Below are 22,124 nucleotides of genomic sequence, written 5' to 3'. Positions count from 1 at the left end.
GGCTTTCATTTGGCTGTTATTTAATTTATGTGATTGACTGGCGCCTCGTCTTCGTTATTCTGACATGTCGTTTATTATGTTGTTGACGTTCGAAGAGAACTCCTAGAACATTTTAGATGTAATTCAATCACCCAGAAAGGATATATCTTAATACAAAAATATTTTGATATAGTCATACGTTTGATGTCACTAGTTCAAAGAAACGTCACCTGTTCATTTTGGCTGCACTTGTAGTAAAAACCTGATTAGAATATAGAGAGGTTTTCTCTGTGTATAATAAAGTTACGCTTAGTGTTAAATTCTTTAAATGTAGGAAAGTTAATCTACAGCTAAAGATTTCCGAGATAACAAACTGGTGGGATGGAAGCTTCCATTGTCTTTCCTGCCACTTGTGCAAATTAATACCTTTACTAGATGCACATGGAAATCGACTCTCTGGGAGTGAATGTTACTGTCAGGCTAACATATGAATAAGACAATGTTAGGGAGCTAAGAGCAGCCCTGTCACTTGTACACTTGTATAAAATATTGTGAAATACCTGGTGTTGGCCAATCCAGTTTGCTTCGCCCATAGTGCTTTTTGGAAGTAACAGAAGAAGGCAGTGGCAGCAAACGTCTCCCAGATCTTGCTCAAAAGCACATGACAATTTTAAAGTTAGGTTTAGAACGTATTTTCGGCAATCAACCATAAATTATAAGGTCTGCCCGTCCTGAATAATCTTGATTTCGGTTATGAGCCTGAAAACTCATGATGTTTCAATGAGGCATTCTGAAGGTTTCCCAACCCAGTGTTTTTTGCGTATTTTGGTGCACTGGACTAATTAGAGGGCCAAGAGTGTAGAAAATGCCACATCTCACTGTCCATGGGCATAAAACTGGGTGAATGAATTCCCTTATTAATGAACGCACTACTACTGGCATGCATATAAGGAAATATAGTGAAATAGAATGTACATTTGGAGAAATGGCTGACATATGAGAAAACCGGTTTCAATGAGCACCGTGTGCTTCTGTACCGTGAAACTTATAGATTATTATCAGGAAGCAAGCCCCTGGAATACAATACTTTTTTTGCATGCCCTCATATCACCTCAGATGAGCATACTCCCATCTTTAGACTGACCCTTGTGCACTGTGTCGGACTCACATTCGTCAATTGTCTGGACTGTGACTCCGTATCTGTACCTCCTCAGCCACTATTCACTTGAGAGGTTTAATCATTGGACACAATCTTACTCCAGCCACGGTCGGTAGTGGGAGTACCTACCGGGCAGTGACGTGGGGAAGGGGAGGGGCAGGGTGGGGGTAGTAAACTGTGGATTACGGAGGTTTACAGGTAAGTAAACATATAAATAAATAAAACAAATTTCGTTGCGTGCACTGCATCGCATATGGGGATGCAGTTCACGCAACAAAATTTGTTTTATTTATTCATATGCTTACTTACCTGGAAACCTTCGTAATCCATAGTTTACTTCCCCCTACCCTTCCCCTCCCCTTCCAACATCACCGCCCGGCAGGTACTCCCACTACCGACCGCGGCTGTCTTACTCACCCTGTTTTCAGCAGATTTCCGAAACTTTCTTCCTCTACCCTTGCCTTACTCTTCTTATTCAGCTCCTTACTGACCTCCAACAGTCGCATCATGTTGGGGCAGAAGGTGACACCAGTTTTTACTGATCTCCCTCCTTGCCAGAAGAACCAGGTATAAAGTCAGCTTAAGCTGTTTTACTGAAAATGGTGCTCCTCGCGCCTCCTGTTGTGTCAGGCCAAAAATTATTGTAGCGGGTTTTACCTCCATCGTCATTCTCAGGGCATCAGAGATCATCTTACCCACACTTAACCAGTAACCTTTCAGGCTTGGGCCGCTGGCAAACATATAGACGTCATCCACATCTTGAGAAGCACCCCTACTGCACTGGGGTTTGTAACCCTCTCTTATCTTAGCTAGCTTCAGTGGGGTACATTAAGCTCTGCAGAGGCTGAAAAAGTGTTTTCTCCTTAGTGCAGCAGATTTAATCACAGAGCAAAGCAAATTCATCAATTCTTGCCATATTCCTCCAACTCTGTGCTCGGCAAACATTCATCTCATACTTGATGTGGGAGGTTTCATGTTCTACTCTGTTACTTTCAGGAGGTGCAGATATTACCGTGACACTACCTTCTTCCATGCCTTGAGTTCCTGAAGGCCCCTTTCCATTGAAATGATTGTAAACTCAGCCCACGCCTGAGTTCTGAGCCACACATTCATCGGTAATATTTACACCTTGAAAGTGGTTGTTTTGTCATTCTCTTCCAAGTGTCCCAAGATAAGCCCCTGCCTCTTCCACCAGCTGTCCCCAATTGATTATATCACACTCCCTCAAGGGCTTTGCTAGGTGGTCTAAAAAGCACTTCGGAGTCCCTGGTGAGTTCCATACTGGTGACAACTTGCTATAAGATGGGATCCCCAAGCGTGACCTTATCCTATACCACACTTTGGCAGCTGTCTGTAAGCACTTTAACCTTATCTTCTTGAAGTATTTAGGCACCCCAAACTTATAAGAGAAACCTTCCTCAGCTAGCAAAGTGCAATACATGACTTCCAATAGTGATTAATTCAGGCGAAGAAGAAGCATCCTGCTATTCTTCAGCTGGAAGGCCTAGCTGTGCAATTGAATATCGGGGAACCTTAAACCCCCTTCATACACCTTCCTCCTCAGTTTTTTCAAAGACGATCTCATGCCCTTACTCGCCCAAACAACGTAGGTGATTTCCCCCCGTATTTTCATGAGGGCTTTCTTGTCTAAATTTAGCGGAATGTCCTCAAGCCGATAGGTGAGCATGCGAAGGATAGACATCTTGATGCGGCCGTGAATAGTGAGGGGCAGGCCTACCATTTCTTCATTGTCCTGTCCACCTCGTTGCTAACCCACTTGAACTGCAAGATTAGTGATTGAGTTACTGGGTAACGAGGCAGCATGCTCCTGAACGTATGTCTTGTACTGTTAATGGGTCTTATTACATTCTTTATCGAAGATGTTCTATTAAATGACTGCACATGTCTCATTGGTTTTGTGTTGCAATTCTTTGCTATGGCTCTCACTCATTTTAAAATGAAAAGAATGAAAACAGGTCTATTTTTAATGTATCTGAAGTAACTATCCACTATATAACCAACAACATATGGATCTTTAATTTTAATTCAAGTTTTCAAACCAATATACCAAGGATTTTCAGTGGTTACAGCCAGGGCCGGGTAGTTTGGAATGCTGCCGAGCTGGGCGTGATTTCACTGCGGTGGGTGCTGATTTCGTTCATGGACACCTGCTTCGAAATAATTAAAGCAAAACGAATTTTGTTTAGCACACGCAGGTCTCCATGAACGAAATCAGCCCCCAGCTCAATAGCATTACAAACTGCCCGGTAGCCAGTCCGGCCCTGCTTACAGCTACCTAATTAACTAAATATCTACCCGTACTATATAAGAAAATGTTTTGTTCTGGGAGTTAGGTGTCAGAGCACACCCATATTCTAATATGAACTATAAAACTTATGAAAAGTATTGATACTTCCTGTCCCCAGACAGGCAACAAATGTGGAACTAGTGGAACTAGTGAAGAAGAATTGGCTTGAGCTGGATTATAAAACTGCAATTAACATATGACGTCAACACCTTGACCCCATGATTAATCCAGGAATGTACATGCATAGCCTTTCCCATCGATATTTATCCTCTCCAGATAAGTAAGAGGAATAAAGGTTAAGGATTCCAAATAATGCCACATAAATAGTGTTTCCAACATTCAGCCAATGATGGTACTCAATTGCACTTAACTTACATTACCATGAAACTGAATCTTTCATTAAATGTTTTCAAAATACATGTGTTCAATAATTTCATTTTCAGCCATTAAGCAGAAGGTGGAGGTGAGAGCACAATTTGCCAGAATTCGAAAACAACAAGGGCCACATGCAACAGACATTGTAATCCATCCTTCAGAAATACACCCAAAACAGGTTGGTGCACATGATTAGGAATATGCAATATTTATTCTGATGTTTACCATGGTTGGTAGATAATTTGAAGTCACTATTAATCTACCTGTCTTTATTACGGAACATGAACTTTTAGAGGGTGTGATTTTTAGAAAATGGAGACAAGACTGTGATCGCCAGGAATGGTGTGGTGATAGAGCGCGGGATCACCTGCTCAGAATTTTTACCATACTTATCTGGGCCCAAAAAAAACATACACACTTTGAACAGGTAAACCTACGCTATACCACTGATTTTCATTAACCTTCTAGGACCTATACCATTGACTTACCAATCCTAGTCACCAGTACCTAGAGTCCTAAGGGATCAAGGGAGTTAGAATAATAGGCAGTAAATAAACATTTGCACTAGTAAAAATAACCACAGACTCTGGAAAAATTTAAATGCTTTATCTAAATAATTTCTTTAAATATCAGAACCCATACTAAATTAATGAGAGCTTGATCAATTAGAAAGAATAAAATCAAAGCAAGATGATGTGAAATTATCATGAAACGTTCTTTAAGCATTGAAGCATCGGAAGGGTAAGAAAAGGGAAACAGCACAATGACATATCCCGCTCAGCTTTATATTTACCTAGAATGGTGTGAAGACCAACCCTGGCCACGGGCAGGGATAAAGGACAGGACCCCCAATTGTGCAGGTGCCAACAGGATAGAACAGGTGCAGACCAGAATCAGGATAAGTACGGACCAAATTGGATCAAGACAGGACCACCGCTGGTCAGAACCGGCACCCACAGCTAAAGTATAACGCCAGCGTCACACCCTCTCTGCAGCTAACAGTCAGACCCCGATTGGGCTAGCGAATCTTCTCCCTCATGAACCCCGATTGGGATATCGAACTCCTTCCCAGAACCCCGATTGGGTTATCGATTCTTCTGACAGAGTGCTCTGCCAGCACCTCTGCTCTCGATCGCCTGTTGAGTGCGTTGGGTCAGTGACAGGTCAGCTATTCGGACAAGTCGGACAATCTAACTAGCTAAGACTACCATAGATATACCATTTTCCAGGGCAGTGTACTACCCCCCCAATGTTGCAAATGTGTAAATTCCCTCAATTTGATTGGTCAAAAGACAAGGAGAGGTCATCACACTATACCAGTTATGAGGTCATGCTCTTTAATATTCATATTTATGTTCCCGCCCAATATTTTATTTTCCCATGCACTTTTATTCCACCCGGCAGTGAATGTATCAATAAGAACTACAATGTAATATAACAGTTCGGTTCAGCTTCCTCTGCAAGGGTCAAGAAGTAAGGTTCCCAAGAACATCTTCTAGCAAGTCAGGAGTTGGCTGGGTTTCAATGTCATGGCTTGTGGACTCTTGAGCTCTTCTGCGCAGTCGCAGGGTTGCAAGATGGAGTGCAGCAAGATTACATCAGGCCCAAATACGAGCTAATAGCAAAATCAAAGAGAAACAGTTTTAGAACAATGAATGCACTGTATACCACTTATCTCTACTCTATTCCAATTACTTTATTTTAACTAAAGCATTAGAGATTATGCAGAGCAAACAACTTAGTAAAAGCAGCATTGCAAGCTTTAGCACGTTATAACATAGAGCAGCCATCTTTAGTTCTAGTGCGCAGAAGCAAAGTTTTCCACCAAGCAGTAAGTACGTCATGTCAAGTGAGTATGACAGACGCATGCGCAGAAAAATTCCCGTGTTGCGGCGGCCATTTTAGGTTAATTGAGTTATGGTTACTAAAAGCACATATGCAAGCTTCCCCAGCTTACTAGAAATATTGTGTTTTGCATTGTTAATAAGACAACATCTAATTATTACTGTATTACAGTTTATTTTGAGAGGGCTGAGTCCAAGCAAGGTGCTTTACGTGAGAAACCTTGCTCCATCAATCCCCTCTTTGCTGATATTTTATATCATCACAAATTACAGAAAGAGATGCCAACTTTTCAACATTTACTCATTTCTATTTCTTCAAACACTCTTTTAGGCTTTTCCCCATTATTCATGTGGAAGTTTTTCATTTTCTTGTACAAATCCCCATTTAATTCTTCAAGCTCAATTTCACTGAAGTTTCTTTTCTTTCCTCTCTGATTTACTTATTATGTCTTTTTATGTTTGCGACATTTGCAACAAATGATTATCCCTAAAATCAGTAGCGCTACTCCCACCATTGGGATCAGTATTTTACCTACAAAACTCTTTCCTACGTTAGTGAACCAATTACCTATTGAAGAGAGACCACTAATTAGTCTCTTCCATGCGCTTTCAACCTCCAGTGGTTTCAATTCTTCTCTCAAATTGGTAATATTTCTTGCATACCTTTTAATTTCCACACTTTTATCTGGAATGTAACTGCAACAATGTTGTATCTTTAGGATTCTACAGACTCCGCCCTCTTTTGCCAATAATATACCAAGAGCAAGTCGATTTTGTAAAACCATTGATCTTACCGCAACTAATTCAGTATTGATCATCAAAAATCCACTAGCAGTGTCAGTCGATAAGCGATCTACCACTGTTCACAATTTGCAGATTTTTTTGAGTGTTCCGAACCACTCCCACTGAAGGTATTATTGCACTAAATATGTCACCTACAATTTCAGCAAATTATGCTCTTTTGCTACTTGTTAATCCATTAGTTTCTTCATTGCTTCATTTATTTATTTTAGTAGAGCGCATGGCTGCCCGTAAGCGTCCCAGCGCTGGTGACAGAGAACCAGATGCAGAGGGAGCATAAAGGGAACAGCCATGTCTTGAGTGCCCTACGGAATGAGAGAAGGTTGGGCTGGGCTCTGATGTCTGGGGGCAATGTGTTCCACAGTTTGGAGGCATTGTATGCAAACAGTCGACCACCAGAGCGGGCTTTTTTGATTCTAGGGACAGATGCCAAGTTGCATTTTGAAGATCGTAGCGTTCTTTTGGTGGTGTAGGGTGTGATAAGGTTTTTTAAAATAGGTGGAGCCTTACCATGCAGGATTTTATGTGTTGTGCACAGCGCCTTAAATTGTATTCTCTCCTGAATAGGCAGTGATTTTCTCTATGTGGTACACTTTTGGCAATATTATTCCAAAATAGCAACTCCCGTACCAATGATCAGGCAATTTCAAATAGGCCTTTTCCACAAATATAATAAATTCCAGGATAAACTGGTTCAGTTCCATCTTTGAAACCCCAACCCCCAATGACTTTGAAATTATGTTCACATTCGCGGACGACACGCAGCTAGTGGTAGCACTGGACCCCCCCCTGGACTATCATCACAGTCTACACACATGCCTTGAAGCCGTCACTGCCTGGATGTCTGGCTCTTGTCTTAAGCTCAACGGGGACAAAACAGAGATAATGCTCCTTGGAAATAACATTGCGACATCCATCGAGTCTATCTGGCCCCCCTGTTTGGGAAGTCCCCCGCAACCCAAGGAGCAAATCAAGAGCCTAGGCATCTGGCTCGACCACACCCTAACCTTCAATTATCAAGCCACTAAGCTCGCTGCCACCTGCTTCGGGCTGATGAGGCTACTTCGTAAAATTCTCCCTCTCCTTCCGTTCCATTCAAGACGGATTATGGTTCAAGGACTGATCCTCTCCCGTCTGGATTGTGGAAACGCCTTATATCTTGGGGCCCCACAATCTACACTTAACAGACTCCAGGTCATCCAAAACTGTGCGGCAAGAATTCTCCTGGACATTCCCCGCCGAACTTCAGTCAGAGCCCGACTGAGAGACCTCCACTGGCTCCCTGTAAAGTCCAGAATCGAGTTCAAGAGCATGTGCATCGCACACCGCTCCTACTGGGGAATATGCCCCGTTATCAACTCCCCCCTGGTGGAAGCCTACCTACCCTCTCGCCCACTCAGATCCGCGACCTCCCACCTCGCCTCAGTACCACGCATCAGGAAGGCCAGATGTGGAGGCCGCATGCTCTCTTATAACCTAGCCAAGATGTGGAACTCCCTTCCCCTCCACATCAGATCTGAACCTAACCATCTCGCTTTCCGCAAACTGTTAAAAACCTGGCTTTTCAGTAAAACTCCAATTTAACTCTTCACTCAGCCTCTTCCCCCAAACCCTCCGGCACAACTCATTCTTTTTCTACAGCTCTGGGACGCCCCTGGGTAGCCATCGCGCTTTATAAATTCCCATTCCATTCCATTCCATTCACTGGAACCAATGAATATATTGTTATAATAATCTGTTTTCTCTCTATGGAGACAGTTTCCCTTTCTTTTCGAAATCCAGCAACATGGCAGCTTGAGTCTTGCCATTAGATGTAAACTCTTTATTTTCAGCCCATTTAGGACTCTTTCGTTTGTGATCAGTAGCTTTTCTGTAGAAATCCTGTCTCCTTTTCTCGACTAAATCGAAAAACATCTTTTCTTTCTCTTGTAATATGGTGGTGTAATATGCATGTTAGATTGTCTTTGTGAGCCTTTGCTACGTCTATGGATCCTACTGTTAGAAAATAATCTCCCATAAAGTGTGTAGAGTCTCTAGTACTAGAAATGCGATTTAAATTTCTACGTAAAGGAACTTCAGAAAAGACTACATCAAAATTAGAATAATAATATTGTAATTTTCCAGTTCTATAAAACAAACTAGCTAAAATGCTATATGAAATACCATAGGTCAGAGTTAAATGATGGTAAATGACCCCTTTAGCTACTGATGTAGGCAACTTCATGCACACGTAGCAGTCACTAATTTCCATAGCTTCTACATAATGTACTAACAGATTAGCAAATACATTTAAATCAGTTCTATTTCTAGCTCTTCTATAATGTAAATCTCCCTCATCTGGTGCTTCTAAATCTACTTCAGGTTGCATAAGTCTAACTGCTTTCTCATGTGTATGTGTATCTATTGTCTTAGGTGAATCTACTTGCTCAGGTATATTACTGTTATTCCGCATTTCTTTGCTTATTAGATAAGGTATAGCTAATGTCAGTCCAAACCATACTATAACATTACTATACTACATGTACATATTCTACAGCATGGCTTTAAACAATTTCTTTTCGGTCTTCTGTTAATAATATAATCAGCCATTTCTGACTAAGTTGAATTTATCCCCTCTTTGTCACTTTTCATGGACTTTAACCTGTGATTCTTTTCTCAAGTTGGTCTCACTTCTTCGTCAGTCTGATCAACAATCAGTTCGTCATCACTCAATTCTAGATTTTCGAAATCTTAAAGTATGACGTAGGTCCACTCAGGTCCTTTGAACTTGTTATTCAGTCTTTTCAAACGTGGACTTCCCCTTCTGGGTTGCTCTGTGGATGGTCCAGCTTAGCTTGATATTTCATTTACTTGCTCTGGTTCTTACTTTATTGTTTTAAGGTGAAATTTCAGTCTTTTTACAAAACCAGGCCACTTATCTCCTTTTCTGAGTCTTTTAGCTGGCACTGTGCTTTGACTTTCTTCTTTTCTCTTTTATTTTCGTTCAGTTGTGGTACTACTTGTTCTCTGTCGACTTCCGAATTCCTCTCTATCTGACTTGGTCCAGGTCTTATTTTTGTTTCTTCTGCCCGGATACTAATTTGGCCTTGTTCAGGAGTTTGCTGTACTTGACTTTGAGTTTGACTTTGTTAGCCTTCTTCTTCCTGAACACGTTTTTCTACCCCTATCTGGTCCTGCTCAGGTCTTTGGATTTCTTGATTGTCTTCTGCCTGAGCTTTTGCCCTAATACCTATCTTTCCCTCCTCAGACTCTGGAGTACTGGCTGGAGTTTCAAATGTCTGAGTACCTCGATCTTTCCTTATCTGATCCTCCTCAGAATCACTTTTGACTTGGATTTCTATGATCTGAGTACCTTCTTTTATTCCTGTCTCATCTTCACTATCACTCTGTCTATCTAGATAGGTTTGACTTCTGGTTCTCACATATTCTGCAGGTATGTCGATTACTGGAATCCATTCATCCTGACTGGTGCTCGATTGTTCTTCATCAACTACTTCAAGATCAACTTCTTGAGACCCCTCAGCAGCACAACCTTTAGCTCCTATGTCATCAGGTTCAGTCACCCTCTTGGTTTGACTCGCGTGGATCCGGTTTGGAATTCCCCTGCAATTTACAGCTGTGGTAGTAACTAATATCACTTGATGTGGCTCTCCCCACCTTGGTGCTTGGCAAGATTCTCGAGTATGTTCTTTTATCACTACCTAGTCACCTGGATTCAGGTCATGTGCTGGGGTTGATTGCCTGGCTGAACTGGGGTGGCTTAGTGAACTAAAGAAGGGTGATGGATTAAACCCAGATCAGTTGACTGGGGGTGAGTGTTTGATTTATACAAACGCTCCGTCCATCATCCCCTTTTGTATCGCTTTGTTCGCCCTAAGTGTGGCAGGGTATGCTCAGACGTGAGTCCCTTGTTCACTTGGCCACTGGATTCAAAATAGCCTGGCTGATGAGGATTATGAATCCGAAACCGGTCCCAGGATGCTTGTTTCCAGTCCAGGGAAGACATGGCTTGGCAGTTCGGGCTGGACTGTTCCCATAAGGCACAGGGTCAGACTGATTTGCATATAGCCATGTCTGAACTGGGGTGACTGAGTGAACTAAAGAATGGTGATGGATTAAACCCAGATCAGTTGACTGGGGGTGAGTGTTTGATTTATACAAACGCTCCGTCCATCATCCCCTTTTGTATCGCTTTGTTCGCCCTAAGTGTGGCAGGGTATGCTCAGACGTGAGTCCCTTGTTCACTTGGCCACTGGATTCAAAATAGCCTGGCTGATGACGATTATGAATCCGAAACCGGTCCCAGGATGCTTGTTTCCAGTCCAGGGAAGACATGGCTTGGCAGTTCGGGCTGGACTGTTCCCATAAGGCACAGGGTCAGACTGATTTGCATATAGCCATGTCTGAACTGGGGTGACTGAGTGAACTAAAGAATGGTGATGGATTAAACCCAGATCAGTTGACTGGGGGTGAGTGTTTGATTTATACAAACGCTCCGTCCATCATCCCCTTTTGTATCGCTTTGTTCGCCCTAAGTGTGGCAGGGTATGCTCAGACGTGAGTCCCTTGTTCACTTGGCCACTGGATTCAAAATAGCCTGGCTGATGACGATTATGAATCCGAAACCGGTCCCAGGATGCTTGTTTCCAGTCCAGGGAAGACATGGCTTGGCAGTTCGGGCTGGACTGTTCCCATAAGGCACAGGGTCAGACTGATTTGCATATAGCCATGTCTGAACTGGGGTGGCTGAGTGAACTAAAGAATGGTGATGGATTAAACCCAGATCAGTTGACTGGGGGTGAGTGTTTGATTTATACAAACGCCCCGTCCATCATCCCCTTTTGTATCGCTTTGTTCGCCCTAAGTGTGGCAGGGTATGCTCAGACGTGAGTCCCTTGTTCACTTGGCCACTGGATTCAAAATAGCCTGGCTGATGAGGATTATGAATCCGAAACCGGTCCCAGGATGCTTGTTTCCAGTCCAGGGAAGACATGCTTGGCAGTTCGGGCTGGACTGTTCCCATAAGGCACAGGGTCAGACTGATTTGCATATAGCCATGTCTGAACTGGGGTGGCTGAGTGAACTAAAGAATGGTGATGGATTAAACCCAGATCAGTTGACTGGGGGTGAGTGTTTGATTTATACAAACGCTCCGTCCATCATCCCCTTTTGTATCGCGTTGATTGCCTGGCGACAGCATCTTCCCCAACCTGGTGAAAGATAGAACGCACTTGGTCAGAAAGTTCTTTGCAGTACTCGAGCACTAAATCATCAGATATATTTATCAGCTTGTGTCCTGGTACCCATGCCTGCCTCATTGCATTTCCCATAAGTATTTCATGGGGACTCAAGCCTGTGTTTCTGTCTGGAATGCTTCTGAGTCTCATCAGAACAAGAGGTAAAGCATCAGGCCACTCCAATCGGGTAGATTCATACATCTTTCCCAATCGTGATTTGATTGTGACATTCAGTTGTTCTACCACTCCAGAAGCCTTTGGGCGGTATGCACAGTGCAGTTTTTGCTCAATTTGGAATACTTCACAGATCAGATTAATAATTTCATTATTAAAATGAGACCCTCGGTCTGATTCAATCGTTACTGAAAACCGAAACGTGGTATGAGTTCCCTCAGTAATTACTTAGCTACAGTGATGCTATCATTCCTGCGGGTAGGGTAAGCTTCCACCCATTTTGAAAACAGGCAGACAATGACAAGAACATACTTCAGTCCTCGGCAAGGGGGTAATTGGATGAAATCAATCTGGAGTCATATGAAGGGACCTTCTGCCTTTCCAATCTTTCCTGGCAACACTACAGTTCTCTTACCAGGATTCATTCTTTGCAGGTTATGCACCTCTGGCAAAGACTCTCCGCTACTTTCCTGAATCTCGCATTGAACCAACTCTGTCTGAACTGTCTAATCATCGCGTCTCTACCTATGTGTGAGCTTCCATGATACATCCTAGCCATAGGAGCAAGAATACAATCTGGTAACACATGTCTCCCATCAAGGTAAATAATAACACCATCCTCAGCCCTTCTCCGACATCCAACTTTCTCCCACACTTCCTTTTCCTTAATTTCTGCCTCATTTTGCAAATCTCTCACTTCTTCCCATGTTTCACTCTTTCAAGCAACATAAGTTGGCAGCTGTTTACACGTGCATCAATTTTCTTATTTATTGACATCTTATGTTTGACACAATGCTGGGCTAGTTGGTCAGCATATCGGTTACCTGCTGTCACTTTGTTATTTCTAGATTGGTGAGCAGCACACTTGACCACAGCCACTTCTTTTGGCAATTGAATTGCTACTAGTAAGCCTTTTAAATAATGTCCATTCTTAATAGAAGTACCTGAAGAAGTCAGAAATTCCCTTTGCATCCAAAGTTGGCCAAGGTCATGCACAACCCTGTAACCATATTGACTGTCAGTGTATATAGTTACTTTCAAATGTTTCCCAAATTTGCAGGCTCTTGTCAATGCAATTAATTTGGCTACTTGTGCAGACTTGACTCCAGGTAAATAGGATGCTTCCACTGGACCGCACAAAGTACACACAGTATAAGCAGCAGTTAATCCCCCTTCCTCATGTCTCATGCATGAGCCATCTACAAACAGCTCATATTCAAATGTCAATAATGGCTCTTCTCTTATGTCTGGTCGGGGCTTTGTACTCTGTTCTGTGAGGTCGATGCAATCATGCTCGACTTCCCCTTCCACTTCTGCAAAGTGTTATTCAGGTAACAGTGTAGCTGGATTTAAGACAGTGCACCTGGCAATAGTCACATTCCCTGCACCTAGAAGAATTTGCTCATACTTAGTCAGCCGACTAGGAGTCAAATACTGAGTTTGTGTTCAGGTTAACAGAATCACCACTGAATGTGGAACATACAAGGTCACACTGTGTCCCATAATGATGGATTCACTTTGCTCGAGACTCATGCAGGTTGCAGCGACTGCTTTCAGACATCCTGGCAATGCAGATGCCACTGGATCTAGTGTGGATGAAAAATATGCCACAGGACGTCTCATTAAACCATGTGTTTGGGTCAAAACAGACAATGCACAATTGTCACGTGCATCACAGAATAATGCAAATTGTTTTGAATAATCAGGCATCCCTAAGGCTGGAGCTGAGCAAAGACAGTCTCGCAGCTTCAAGAAGGCAGTCATGCTTTCGTCATCCCACTCTATTGGGTCTTTGTCTCTTTTCATTGTCATCTGTATCAGAGGTTTAGCTAGGACTGCGAATCCCACAATCCATTGTCTGCAGTAACCTACAACTCCCAAAAACATTCTGATTTCTTTCTGTGTCTGAGGTAGATTCATGTTTCTGATTATTTTGATTCTTTCAGAGGTAACTTTTCTGAAACCTCTTTCTATCTAGTGCCCCAGATTCTTTACTGATGTGGTGCAGAAGTGCAACTTCTCAGGTGACACTTTATGCCCTCCTTCTGCCAAATGATTCAGCAATGCAATGGTATCAACAACACAATAATTTCGAGTCTTAGACGCCACCAACATGTCATCTATATATTGCACCAGGACAGACTGTCTGGGCAAGACCAGAGATTCAAGACATTTTTTCAATATCTGATTGAAAATCGATGGACTCTCTGTGTACCCCTGAGGGACACGGTTCCAAACGTAGACATGGTCGTCGAATTTGAAGGAGAAAATATATTTGCTATCTGATAAAAAGGTATGGAGAAAAATGCATGGCACAGATCTATTAACGTGAACCATCCGGCTCCCCCACGGTATCTGATACAGAATCACTGCAGGATTTGGCAATACTGGACAACATGGAACGACAATTTTATTAATTTTGCGAAGGTCTTGTACGACCCTATATTTCCCGCTCGGTTTCTTTATGCCAATTATCTGTGAATTACATGGACTGCTCATTATTTCTTCTAAAATGCCTTGTTCAACCAAACGCTTTATTTCTGCTGCCACACCTGCTTTTATTTCTGGACTCATTTTGTACTGTTGAATATTTGGGTAAACTGCACCTTCTTTCACTGTCACTTTTACTGGGTCAACATTTGCCATTAATCCTACATCTTTCCCAGTGAAATCCCACACTTCAGGATTCACTGTATGCTGCAATTCTTTTGGGAGGTCTTCCACTAGCATCTTTTTAATTTCCGTTTCTTGTTTGGCCAACATTAATTTATAAACTCCATCTTCATCTGGGGTTTGAATTTCAACACCACCTGGGGTACAAAAGATTGTGCAATTGATTTTGCACTGCAAGTTCCGACCTAATAGGTTCACTGGACTGGAGTCGCACACCACAAATTCATGCATTTCTTTAAAATTACCTATTCTGATTTCCATAGGTTCTGTAACAGGGGTACTAATTTGTTTATTAGAAACGCCCACCTCTTGGATCGCTTCTCCAGAGAGGAGTAGGTTTGGAACGTCTGCTGTTCTCACAGTAGAACAGGTAGCGCCAGTATCCAACAAAAAGGTAACATCATTTCCCTCAACTTTTCCCTCAATGTATGGACCTGACTGATCTACCCGCAAGGATGCGCACAGTACGCACTCCTCGTCCTCCCCTCTCAGGCACAAAATGCATCACTCAAAAGAAATTGTGATGTCACTGTGTCTCTCCTTCCACTTCCTTCCCAATTTGTGGTATCCACCTTGTAATTTGTTTGGCTCCCAGAATCTGGCATAGGTGCAAGTGGTAACTGGTTCTTTATTACATGTTGCTGTGGCTTCCTTGACACCCCATTCTGCGTCTGTGTATTCAAATTATGGTTTCGTACAGGGTTACTCAATACAGCTTTACACTCGTTCCTCCAATGTCCCATTTTTCCACACCCATGGCAAGGAACTTTCTTATTGGCCTCCTCTCTGTTCCTTCTACCTCTTGGTTTACCCCCATTTCCATCTCCTTGGTTCTGATTATTTTTCAATTGATTTAACTGGAGTTCCTGTTGTTCTGCAATTTTACTTGTGCCCACATTACCTTTTCTTCTAAATTCTTTGGTTTATTGTCAATTTCATCTCCACAATATTTTGCATACTTAAGTATCTCATCTTTCGGCTTGGCCTGCCAACAGATTTTATGATCTTTAATCATTTGCAAAATTTCTGGCTTTAGCCCTGACACAAATCTATACATAAACTGGGTCATGTATTTTGTGTCAATGCTTTCCAAACCACTGTACTGCTTACATACCTGTAAAAGGCATTCGTATTATGCATGTACTGATTCATCTTTATTTTGGGTAGTTCTGTATATTCTTGTCCAGTTAGTTTCCTTTGGGGGTACCTTTCTTTTCAAGTACAGTATTACTTGATTATATTTGTTCATTACCTCATCTGACGGGTCTCCTGTCTTTGGGTCTCTAGGGTACTCATCATTAGGCCAATCAACCACTATCTTACATTCTGTCAATAGATCCACAGGAACAACAATGTCAAATAACCCACCTAAATCTTTTAGCAGTACTTTTGAAACTTTTACAAATCTTTCAAACCTGTCTGTTCCACTCTACAGGTTTCTCTCTGAGTTTCGGGAAATCATTCGTAAATGACGAAATATCTTGTCGGGACTATGGAACATGCACATAACCTCCTCCTGGCACTTCTCTCATCGGCACAACCTTTTCACTTTTTATGGTTCTTTTAATAAATATTCATTTGCAGTATTTTTAGCTTGGGCCTCCTCCTTTTTCTTTGCCCATCTAGCTTTCCATTTGTCTAAATCACCCCACTTCTGTAACAATGACAGTAACTCCTTGATCTGCACTTTACGTCCTCACACATTCATGTTTTCTAAATCTTTGTCAGAAAATTCAGCTCGGTAAGGTTTCTGTAAAACTTTGATTTTCCAATATCAATCCCCATTTCAGAAGCCAAACTCATTCATTTTTCATGAAATGTTTTAGTATTGTGAGTGATGCTTCGACATATAAACAACATTTCCAGCCATCATTTCCTCTAATTCAACTCTTATTTTAAAAATATCCAATACCTTCGGCTGTGATTTTGGTTTTTCTATTACTTGGGACCATCTCTCTATTTATTCTGGGGTTACTACAGTAGCACTTCTTGTACCTGAGGATGTTTCCATCGTACCTCTCTAGAAGTTCCAGGAGATTTTTTCCTGACCGCATCATGCACCGGTTCCCTTATAGGTAAATCCATCAGGGAAATCACTGACTCGCATTCACTTGCTTGGTCATCAATTATCAAAGGTTCTTTTCTATATTGCACTACAGGTGTAGTCAGAACAGGAGGTTTAGGACAGGACTGTTTTTCACCATATAATGGAACAACCGGTATGGTCAAGGCTTCAGGATTCATATTTAACTGTGAAATTTTCTGAATTAATTCACTTCTCTGTTTATTTATGGCTTCTCGTTCCCTTTCCTGTAGCACTTTTTCTAACGAGGTTTCATGCACTACTTGCGGAACCAAAGGTGGTTTTAAGAACGGGGCGCTAGGGTTTACTGTATTTGCTTCTTCATGGTAAGGTGGTGGACTTTTCATTAACAAATCCTCCAAATTGTCACCATCTGATTCACCACTAATCATTATATGTTTCGTTTTCTCTGTGCATTTGCTTCCTGATGCTTAAAGTCCTGACAGGATATAATCCTTCTACTAACAAAAAACGTCTCCATTTCTTCATTTGTTTATCTCTTGTCTCTTTTGAAAATCTGGGATAAAATTTACTCCAATTTCCGTTGCTTCTGGGTCTATCTCGCTCAAAAGCCTCAGTCTCCCATTCCTCTAAAGCTTTGTACTGAGTTAATCTAGGTCTGGGATCTAATTCATTCATGCGTGTTCTCAAATTGTACAAAACTCTACCATTAAAGGTGCCATGTTCTGGAAATGACAAAACATAGCTTTGTCCTTTTAAAAAAAATTCTTAATTCTTTTAAATAGCAACATTTTTCTCTCTCCTCCGTACATGATATAAGGTCTTCCCCTTATGTATTGCTCGTGCGCAAAACCTAAGTACCTCCTATCGGGTTTATTTCCTATAACTGTTGGATCTAAATGCCACATATAATTTTCACCAATAAATTTAATATGCAGCTACACTCAATTGTTAACTAAATGATTCACCAATACCAGCGCGTTTCTTATTTTCGAGAACCAATCAGTGTTTTGAATTCAAATTACTTTTGACCAATAATTGCACAGCTTTTCTCGTGAGACAAGTTCCCATGCTCCTGCACTCACCCCTCCTTTACAATTACCTCAGCTACACACCCACTGTCTCAACTAATAACAGCGCGGCTCTGAGTGACGTCAGCGTAGCTCCGCAACTGACTCCCTCTTGTGCAAGGTAATACGATAACTTATATTCTTTTCACTTTAAATGCAATACTTATTATTTAACAACGTAAAAACATTTGCCACTGTGCCTAAGTGACTAAATTCAAAGGAAAGGTTATTTCTTTAACTGCGAGTAAATCCCTTCCGCTTACTCTTCATACACTGCGAGTAGATCCCTTCCGCCTACTCTTCATACAAGCATTCGAGAACCTGTTACTCCCTCGGGCTTACCCTTTCTAGGTGATATAAGGCCAAAGTTTCACCAACGAACTCCTTTGCTATCATTTATTCACACATTTATACAGAAAATCCCTAATCAGTGCTTCCAGTTTTACCTAACCATGCACTTACTTCCTTAGGCAGGTGACCTCAATGCAAAGTGGCTTCTAAATACCACCCGCTATTCTGCCCCCGGGGATTCCAAATAAACATAAACAATACAAACGGGTTTTGGTTAATACATAAAATCAATAAAATCTCAAAAAATATTCAATACACAACTAACTACCTATCTTAACTAAACCCTAACCATCTAACTGCTACCAAAAGAAATACTGAAAGAGCGCGGGTTGACCTGCCCAGAACTGTTACCATACTCACTTGGGCCCAAAAAAACATACACACTTTGAACAGGTAAACCTACGCTATACCAGTGATTTTCATTAACCTATACCTTTGACTTACCTATCCTAGTCACCAGTACCTAGAGTCCTAAGGTATCAAGGGAGTTAGAATAATAGGCAGTAAATAAAAATTTGCAGTCGCAAAAGTAACCACAGACTCAGGAAAGATTTAAATGCTTTATCTAAATAATTTCTTTAAATATCAGAACCCATACTAAATTAATCAGAGTTTGATCAATTAGAAAGAATAAAATCAAAGCAAGATGATGTGAAATTGTCATGAAACGTTCTTTAAGCATTGAAGCATAGGAAGGGTAAGAAAAGGGGAAACAGCACAATGACATATCCCGCTCAGCTTTATATTTACCTAGAATGGTGTGAAGACCAACCCTGGCCACGGGCTGGGATAAAGGACAGGACCCCCGATTGTGCAGGTACCAACAGGATAGAACAGGTGCAGACCAGAATCAGGATAAGTACGGACCAAATTGGATCAGGACAGGATCACCGCAGGTCAGAACCGGCACCCACAGCTAAAGTATAATGCCAGCTTCACACCCTCTCTGCAGCTGGGTTAGCAAATCTTTTCCCTCATGAACCCCGATTGGGTTATCAAACTCCTTCCCAGAACCCCAATTGGGTTATCAATTCTTCTAACAGAGTGCTCCGCCAGCACCTCTGCTCTCGATCGCCTATTGAGTGCTTTGGGTCAGTGACAGGTCAGCTATTAGGACAAGTCGGACAATCTAACTAGCTAAGCCTACCTTAGCTATACCATTTTCCAGGGCAGTGTACCACCCCCCCCAAATGTTGCAAATGTGTGAATTCCCTCAATTTGATTGGTCAAAAGATGAGGAGAGGTCATCACACCATACCAGTTATGAGGTCATGCTCTTCAATATTCAGATTTATGTTCCCGCCCAATATTTTATTTTTCCATGCACTTTTATTCCACCCGACAGTGAATGTATCAATAAGAACTACAATGTAATATAACAGTTTGATTCAGCTTCCTCTCCAAGGATCAAGAGGTAAGGTTCCCAAGAACATCTTCTAGCATGTCAGGAGTTGGCCAGGTTTCAATGCCATGGCTTGTGGACCGTTGAGCTCTTCTGCGCAGTCGCAGGATTGCAAGATAGAGTGCAGCAAGATTACATCAGACCCAAATACGGGCTAATAGCAAAGCCAAAGAGAAACAGTTTTACAACAATGAATAAATGAATGCAGGCGGCAGCCATTTTAGGTTAATCGAGTTACGGTTAGTAAAAGCACATATGCAAGCTTCCCCAGCTTACTAGAAATGTTGTGTTTTGCATTGTTAATACGATGAAACATATTTATTAGTGTATTATAGTTTATTTCGAGCGGGCTGAGTCCAAGCAAGGCGCTTTACGTGCAAAACCTTGCTCCATCATTGGCGGAGAGGCTCATTGTCACTCAGAGAAATCACTTTGCCTCAGTCACATCACCTAAAACTGATTGGTTGTGTTACAATCCATTGTTTGAGACTCCAGCAGTACTTCTGCTTTTCTTTGATGTATGACTCCACTTCAGTCTGCTTTACTATATTTAAACTTATTAGGAGTACTGATGGTAAATGCATTTATTTTCCATACAATGTGCCACTCTTTCACCTTCCTGATAACTGGAGAAAGCTTATTTTCCAAGTGAAATGATTACAATCAACAATTGTAAGGTAATCAAATTTACTGTAAATATCAGTGACGTAGACAAAAGGAGCAACCCAGAACATAAGATTTCTATTGTCTCAAACCTTTCCCCATGCTCCAGTCTATAGTTCTCTACCCCATCCACAATGTCATCTTCCTCCCATAGCTTTTCCTACTCCCCCAAGTGTTTCCTCTCTTCCCCATCCTTATAGTCTCTAAACCAAATCTGCATTTCTCAATGTCGTTCTTTTGATATTTTCTGTTTATCTGCCCTGTTTTGTCATATATATCTTGTTGCATTGTACAATGCTTTCACACACCCTCACATTCCATGAAGGCACCCATTCTTTGGATGTATGACGTTACAACGCATACTTTTACAACGACTACCATTACAACAAATTTTTTACAACGCAAAAACTTTGACAACGCATACCATTACAACGCAAGATTTTACAACGCAAGTACCTTTACAACGCATACCATTACAACGTAAATATTGGTAAGTATATCATATTTTTTTTAATATAAATTATTTTAAATTATTAAAATATAATTAAATTTTATTTAATTTTATTTAATTAATTTAGTTTAAATATAATTTTAATTTATTTTTACAAATTAACCCTGTACCCCAAAAACCCAAAACTGACCCTGAACCCTAAAAATTTTTTTTTTTAATTTAAATTAATTTAAATTATTAAAATATTATTAATTTTTATTTAATTACATTTAATTAATTTAATTTAAATATCATTTTATTTTATTTTTACAAATTAACCCTGTACCCCAAAAACCCCAAACTGTCCCTGAACCCTAAAAATACCCCTTTACCCAAAAACCCAAAACTGACCCTGAACCCTAAAAATACCCCTTCACCCAAAAACTGAAAACTGACCCTGAACCCTAAAAATACCCCTTTACCCAAAAACTGAAAACTGACCCTGAACCCTAAAAATACCCCTTTACCCAAAAACTGAAAACTGACCCTGAACCCTAAAAATACCCCTTTACCCAAAAACTGAAAACTGACCCTGAACCCTAAAAATACCCCTTTACCCAAAAACTGAAAACTGACCCTGAACCCTAAAAATACCCCTTTACCCAAAAACTGAAAACTGACCCTGAACCCTAAAAATGCCCCTTTACCCAAAAACTGAAAACTGACCCTGAACCCTAAAAATACCCCTTTACCCAAAAACTGAAAACTGACCCTGAACCCTAAAAATACCCCTTTACCCAAAAACTGAAAACTGACCCTGAACCCTAAAAATACCCCTTTACCCAAAAACTGAAAACTGACCCTGAACCCTAAAAATACCCCTTTACCCAAAATTTGAAAACTGACCCTGAACCCTAAAAATACCCCTTTACCCAAAAACCCAAACATATAATATTTTAAAAATAATTATATACTTACCAATACTTACGTTGTAATGGTATGCGTTGTAAAGGTACTTGCGTTGTAAAATCCTGCGTTGTAATGGTATGCGTTGTAAAAGTTTTTGCGTTGTAAAAGTTTCGTTGTAATGGTAGTTCGTTGTAAAAGTTGCGTTGTAAATGTTGTTTCCCCATTCTTTCTATAAACAATAACAGGGGCTCTAGTCCTACAGGAATTATACTGTTTCTCACCATGCTATCTTTATTTAAGTCTTTTGCTAGTCTCTCACCATGGATTCTTTATGGTGGGACCCCTCAGATCTAAGTTATCTGGGTTTTGATGAAGCTTTACCCTAGATGTGTTGACTCATGGTGTCCTTGAATAACAAAGAAAGCCTCTGTGTTTCTACTAATAATGCTATACAAAATGTGTGATTAGCTTTATGCATGATCTACTTATACTTATGCTTTTTGAGACTCAATTTACCATCTGCCCAAAAATAATTCTCACTCAGGACATTATTATTTTTATTTTTGAGTTTTATATAGTGCGAACTAGACCAGAGGCATCAAGTATCAGAACGCTTTACATGAGCGCCAGTTTCATTATAGATAAAATAAACATATACATTGGATACCTGATGAACACCATCAAACCTATACATAGAAGATTATG

The 22,124-nt window shown here is 41.0% G+C and overlaps 1 protein-coding gene across 1 annotated transcript in view; it reads left to right on the top strand.

The window, feature by feature from the left end:
* The window catches only part of DCDC1 (doublecortin domain containing 1), a 1,658,417-nt gene that overhangs the window by 1,614,160 nt on the left and 22,133 nt on the right, over positions 1–22,124 (top strand). Inside the window, exon 36 of the mRNA XM_078683738.1 lies at positions 3,890–3,999. Coding sequence (XP_078539864.1) covers positions 3,890–3,999 — 110 coding nt within the window. The remainder of the gene's footprint in view (positions 1–3,889; positions 4,000–22,124) is intronic.

This window comes from Lissotriton helveticus, chromosome 3_1 (genome assembly GCF_964261635.1).
Source record: "Lissotriton helveticus chromosome 3_1, aLisHel1.1, whole genome shotgun sequence".
NCBI classification, from domain to species: domain Eukaryota; kingdom Metazoa; phylum Chordata; class Amphibia; order Caudata; family Salamandridae; genus Lissotriton; species Lissotriton helveticus.
This window is presented reverse-complemented; position numbering and strand designations above follow the sequence as displayed.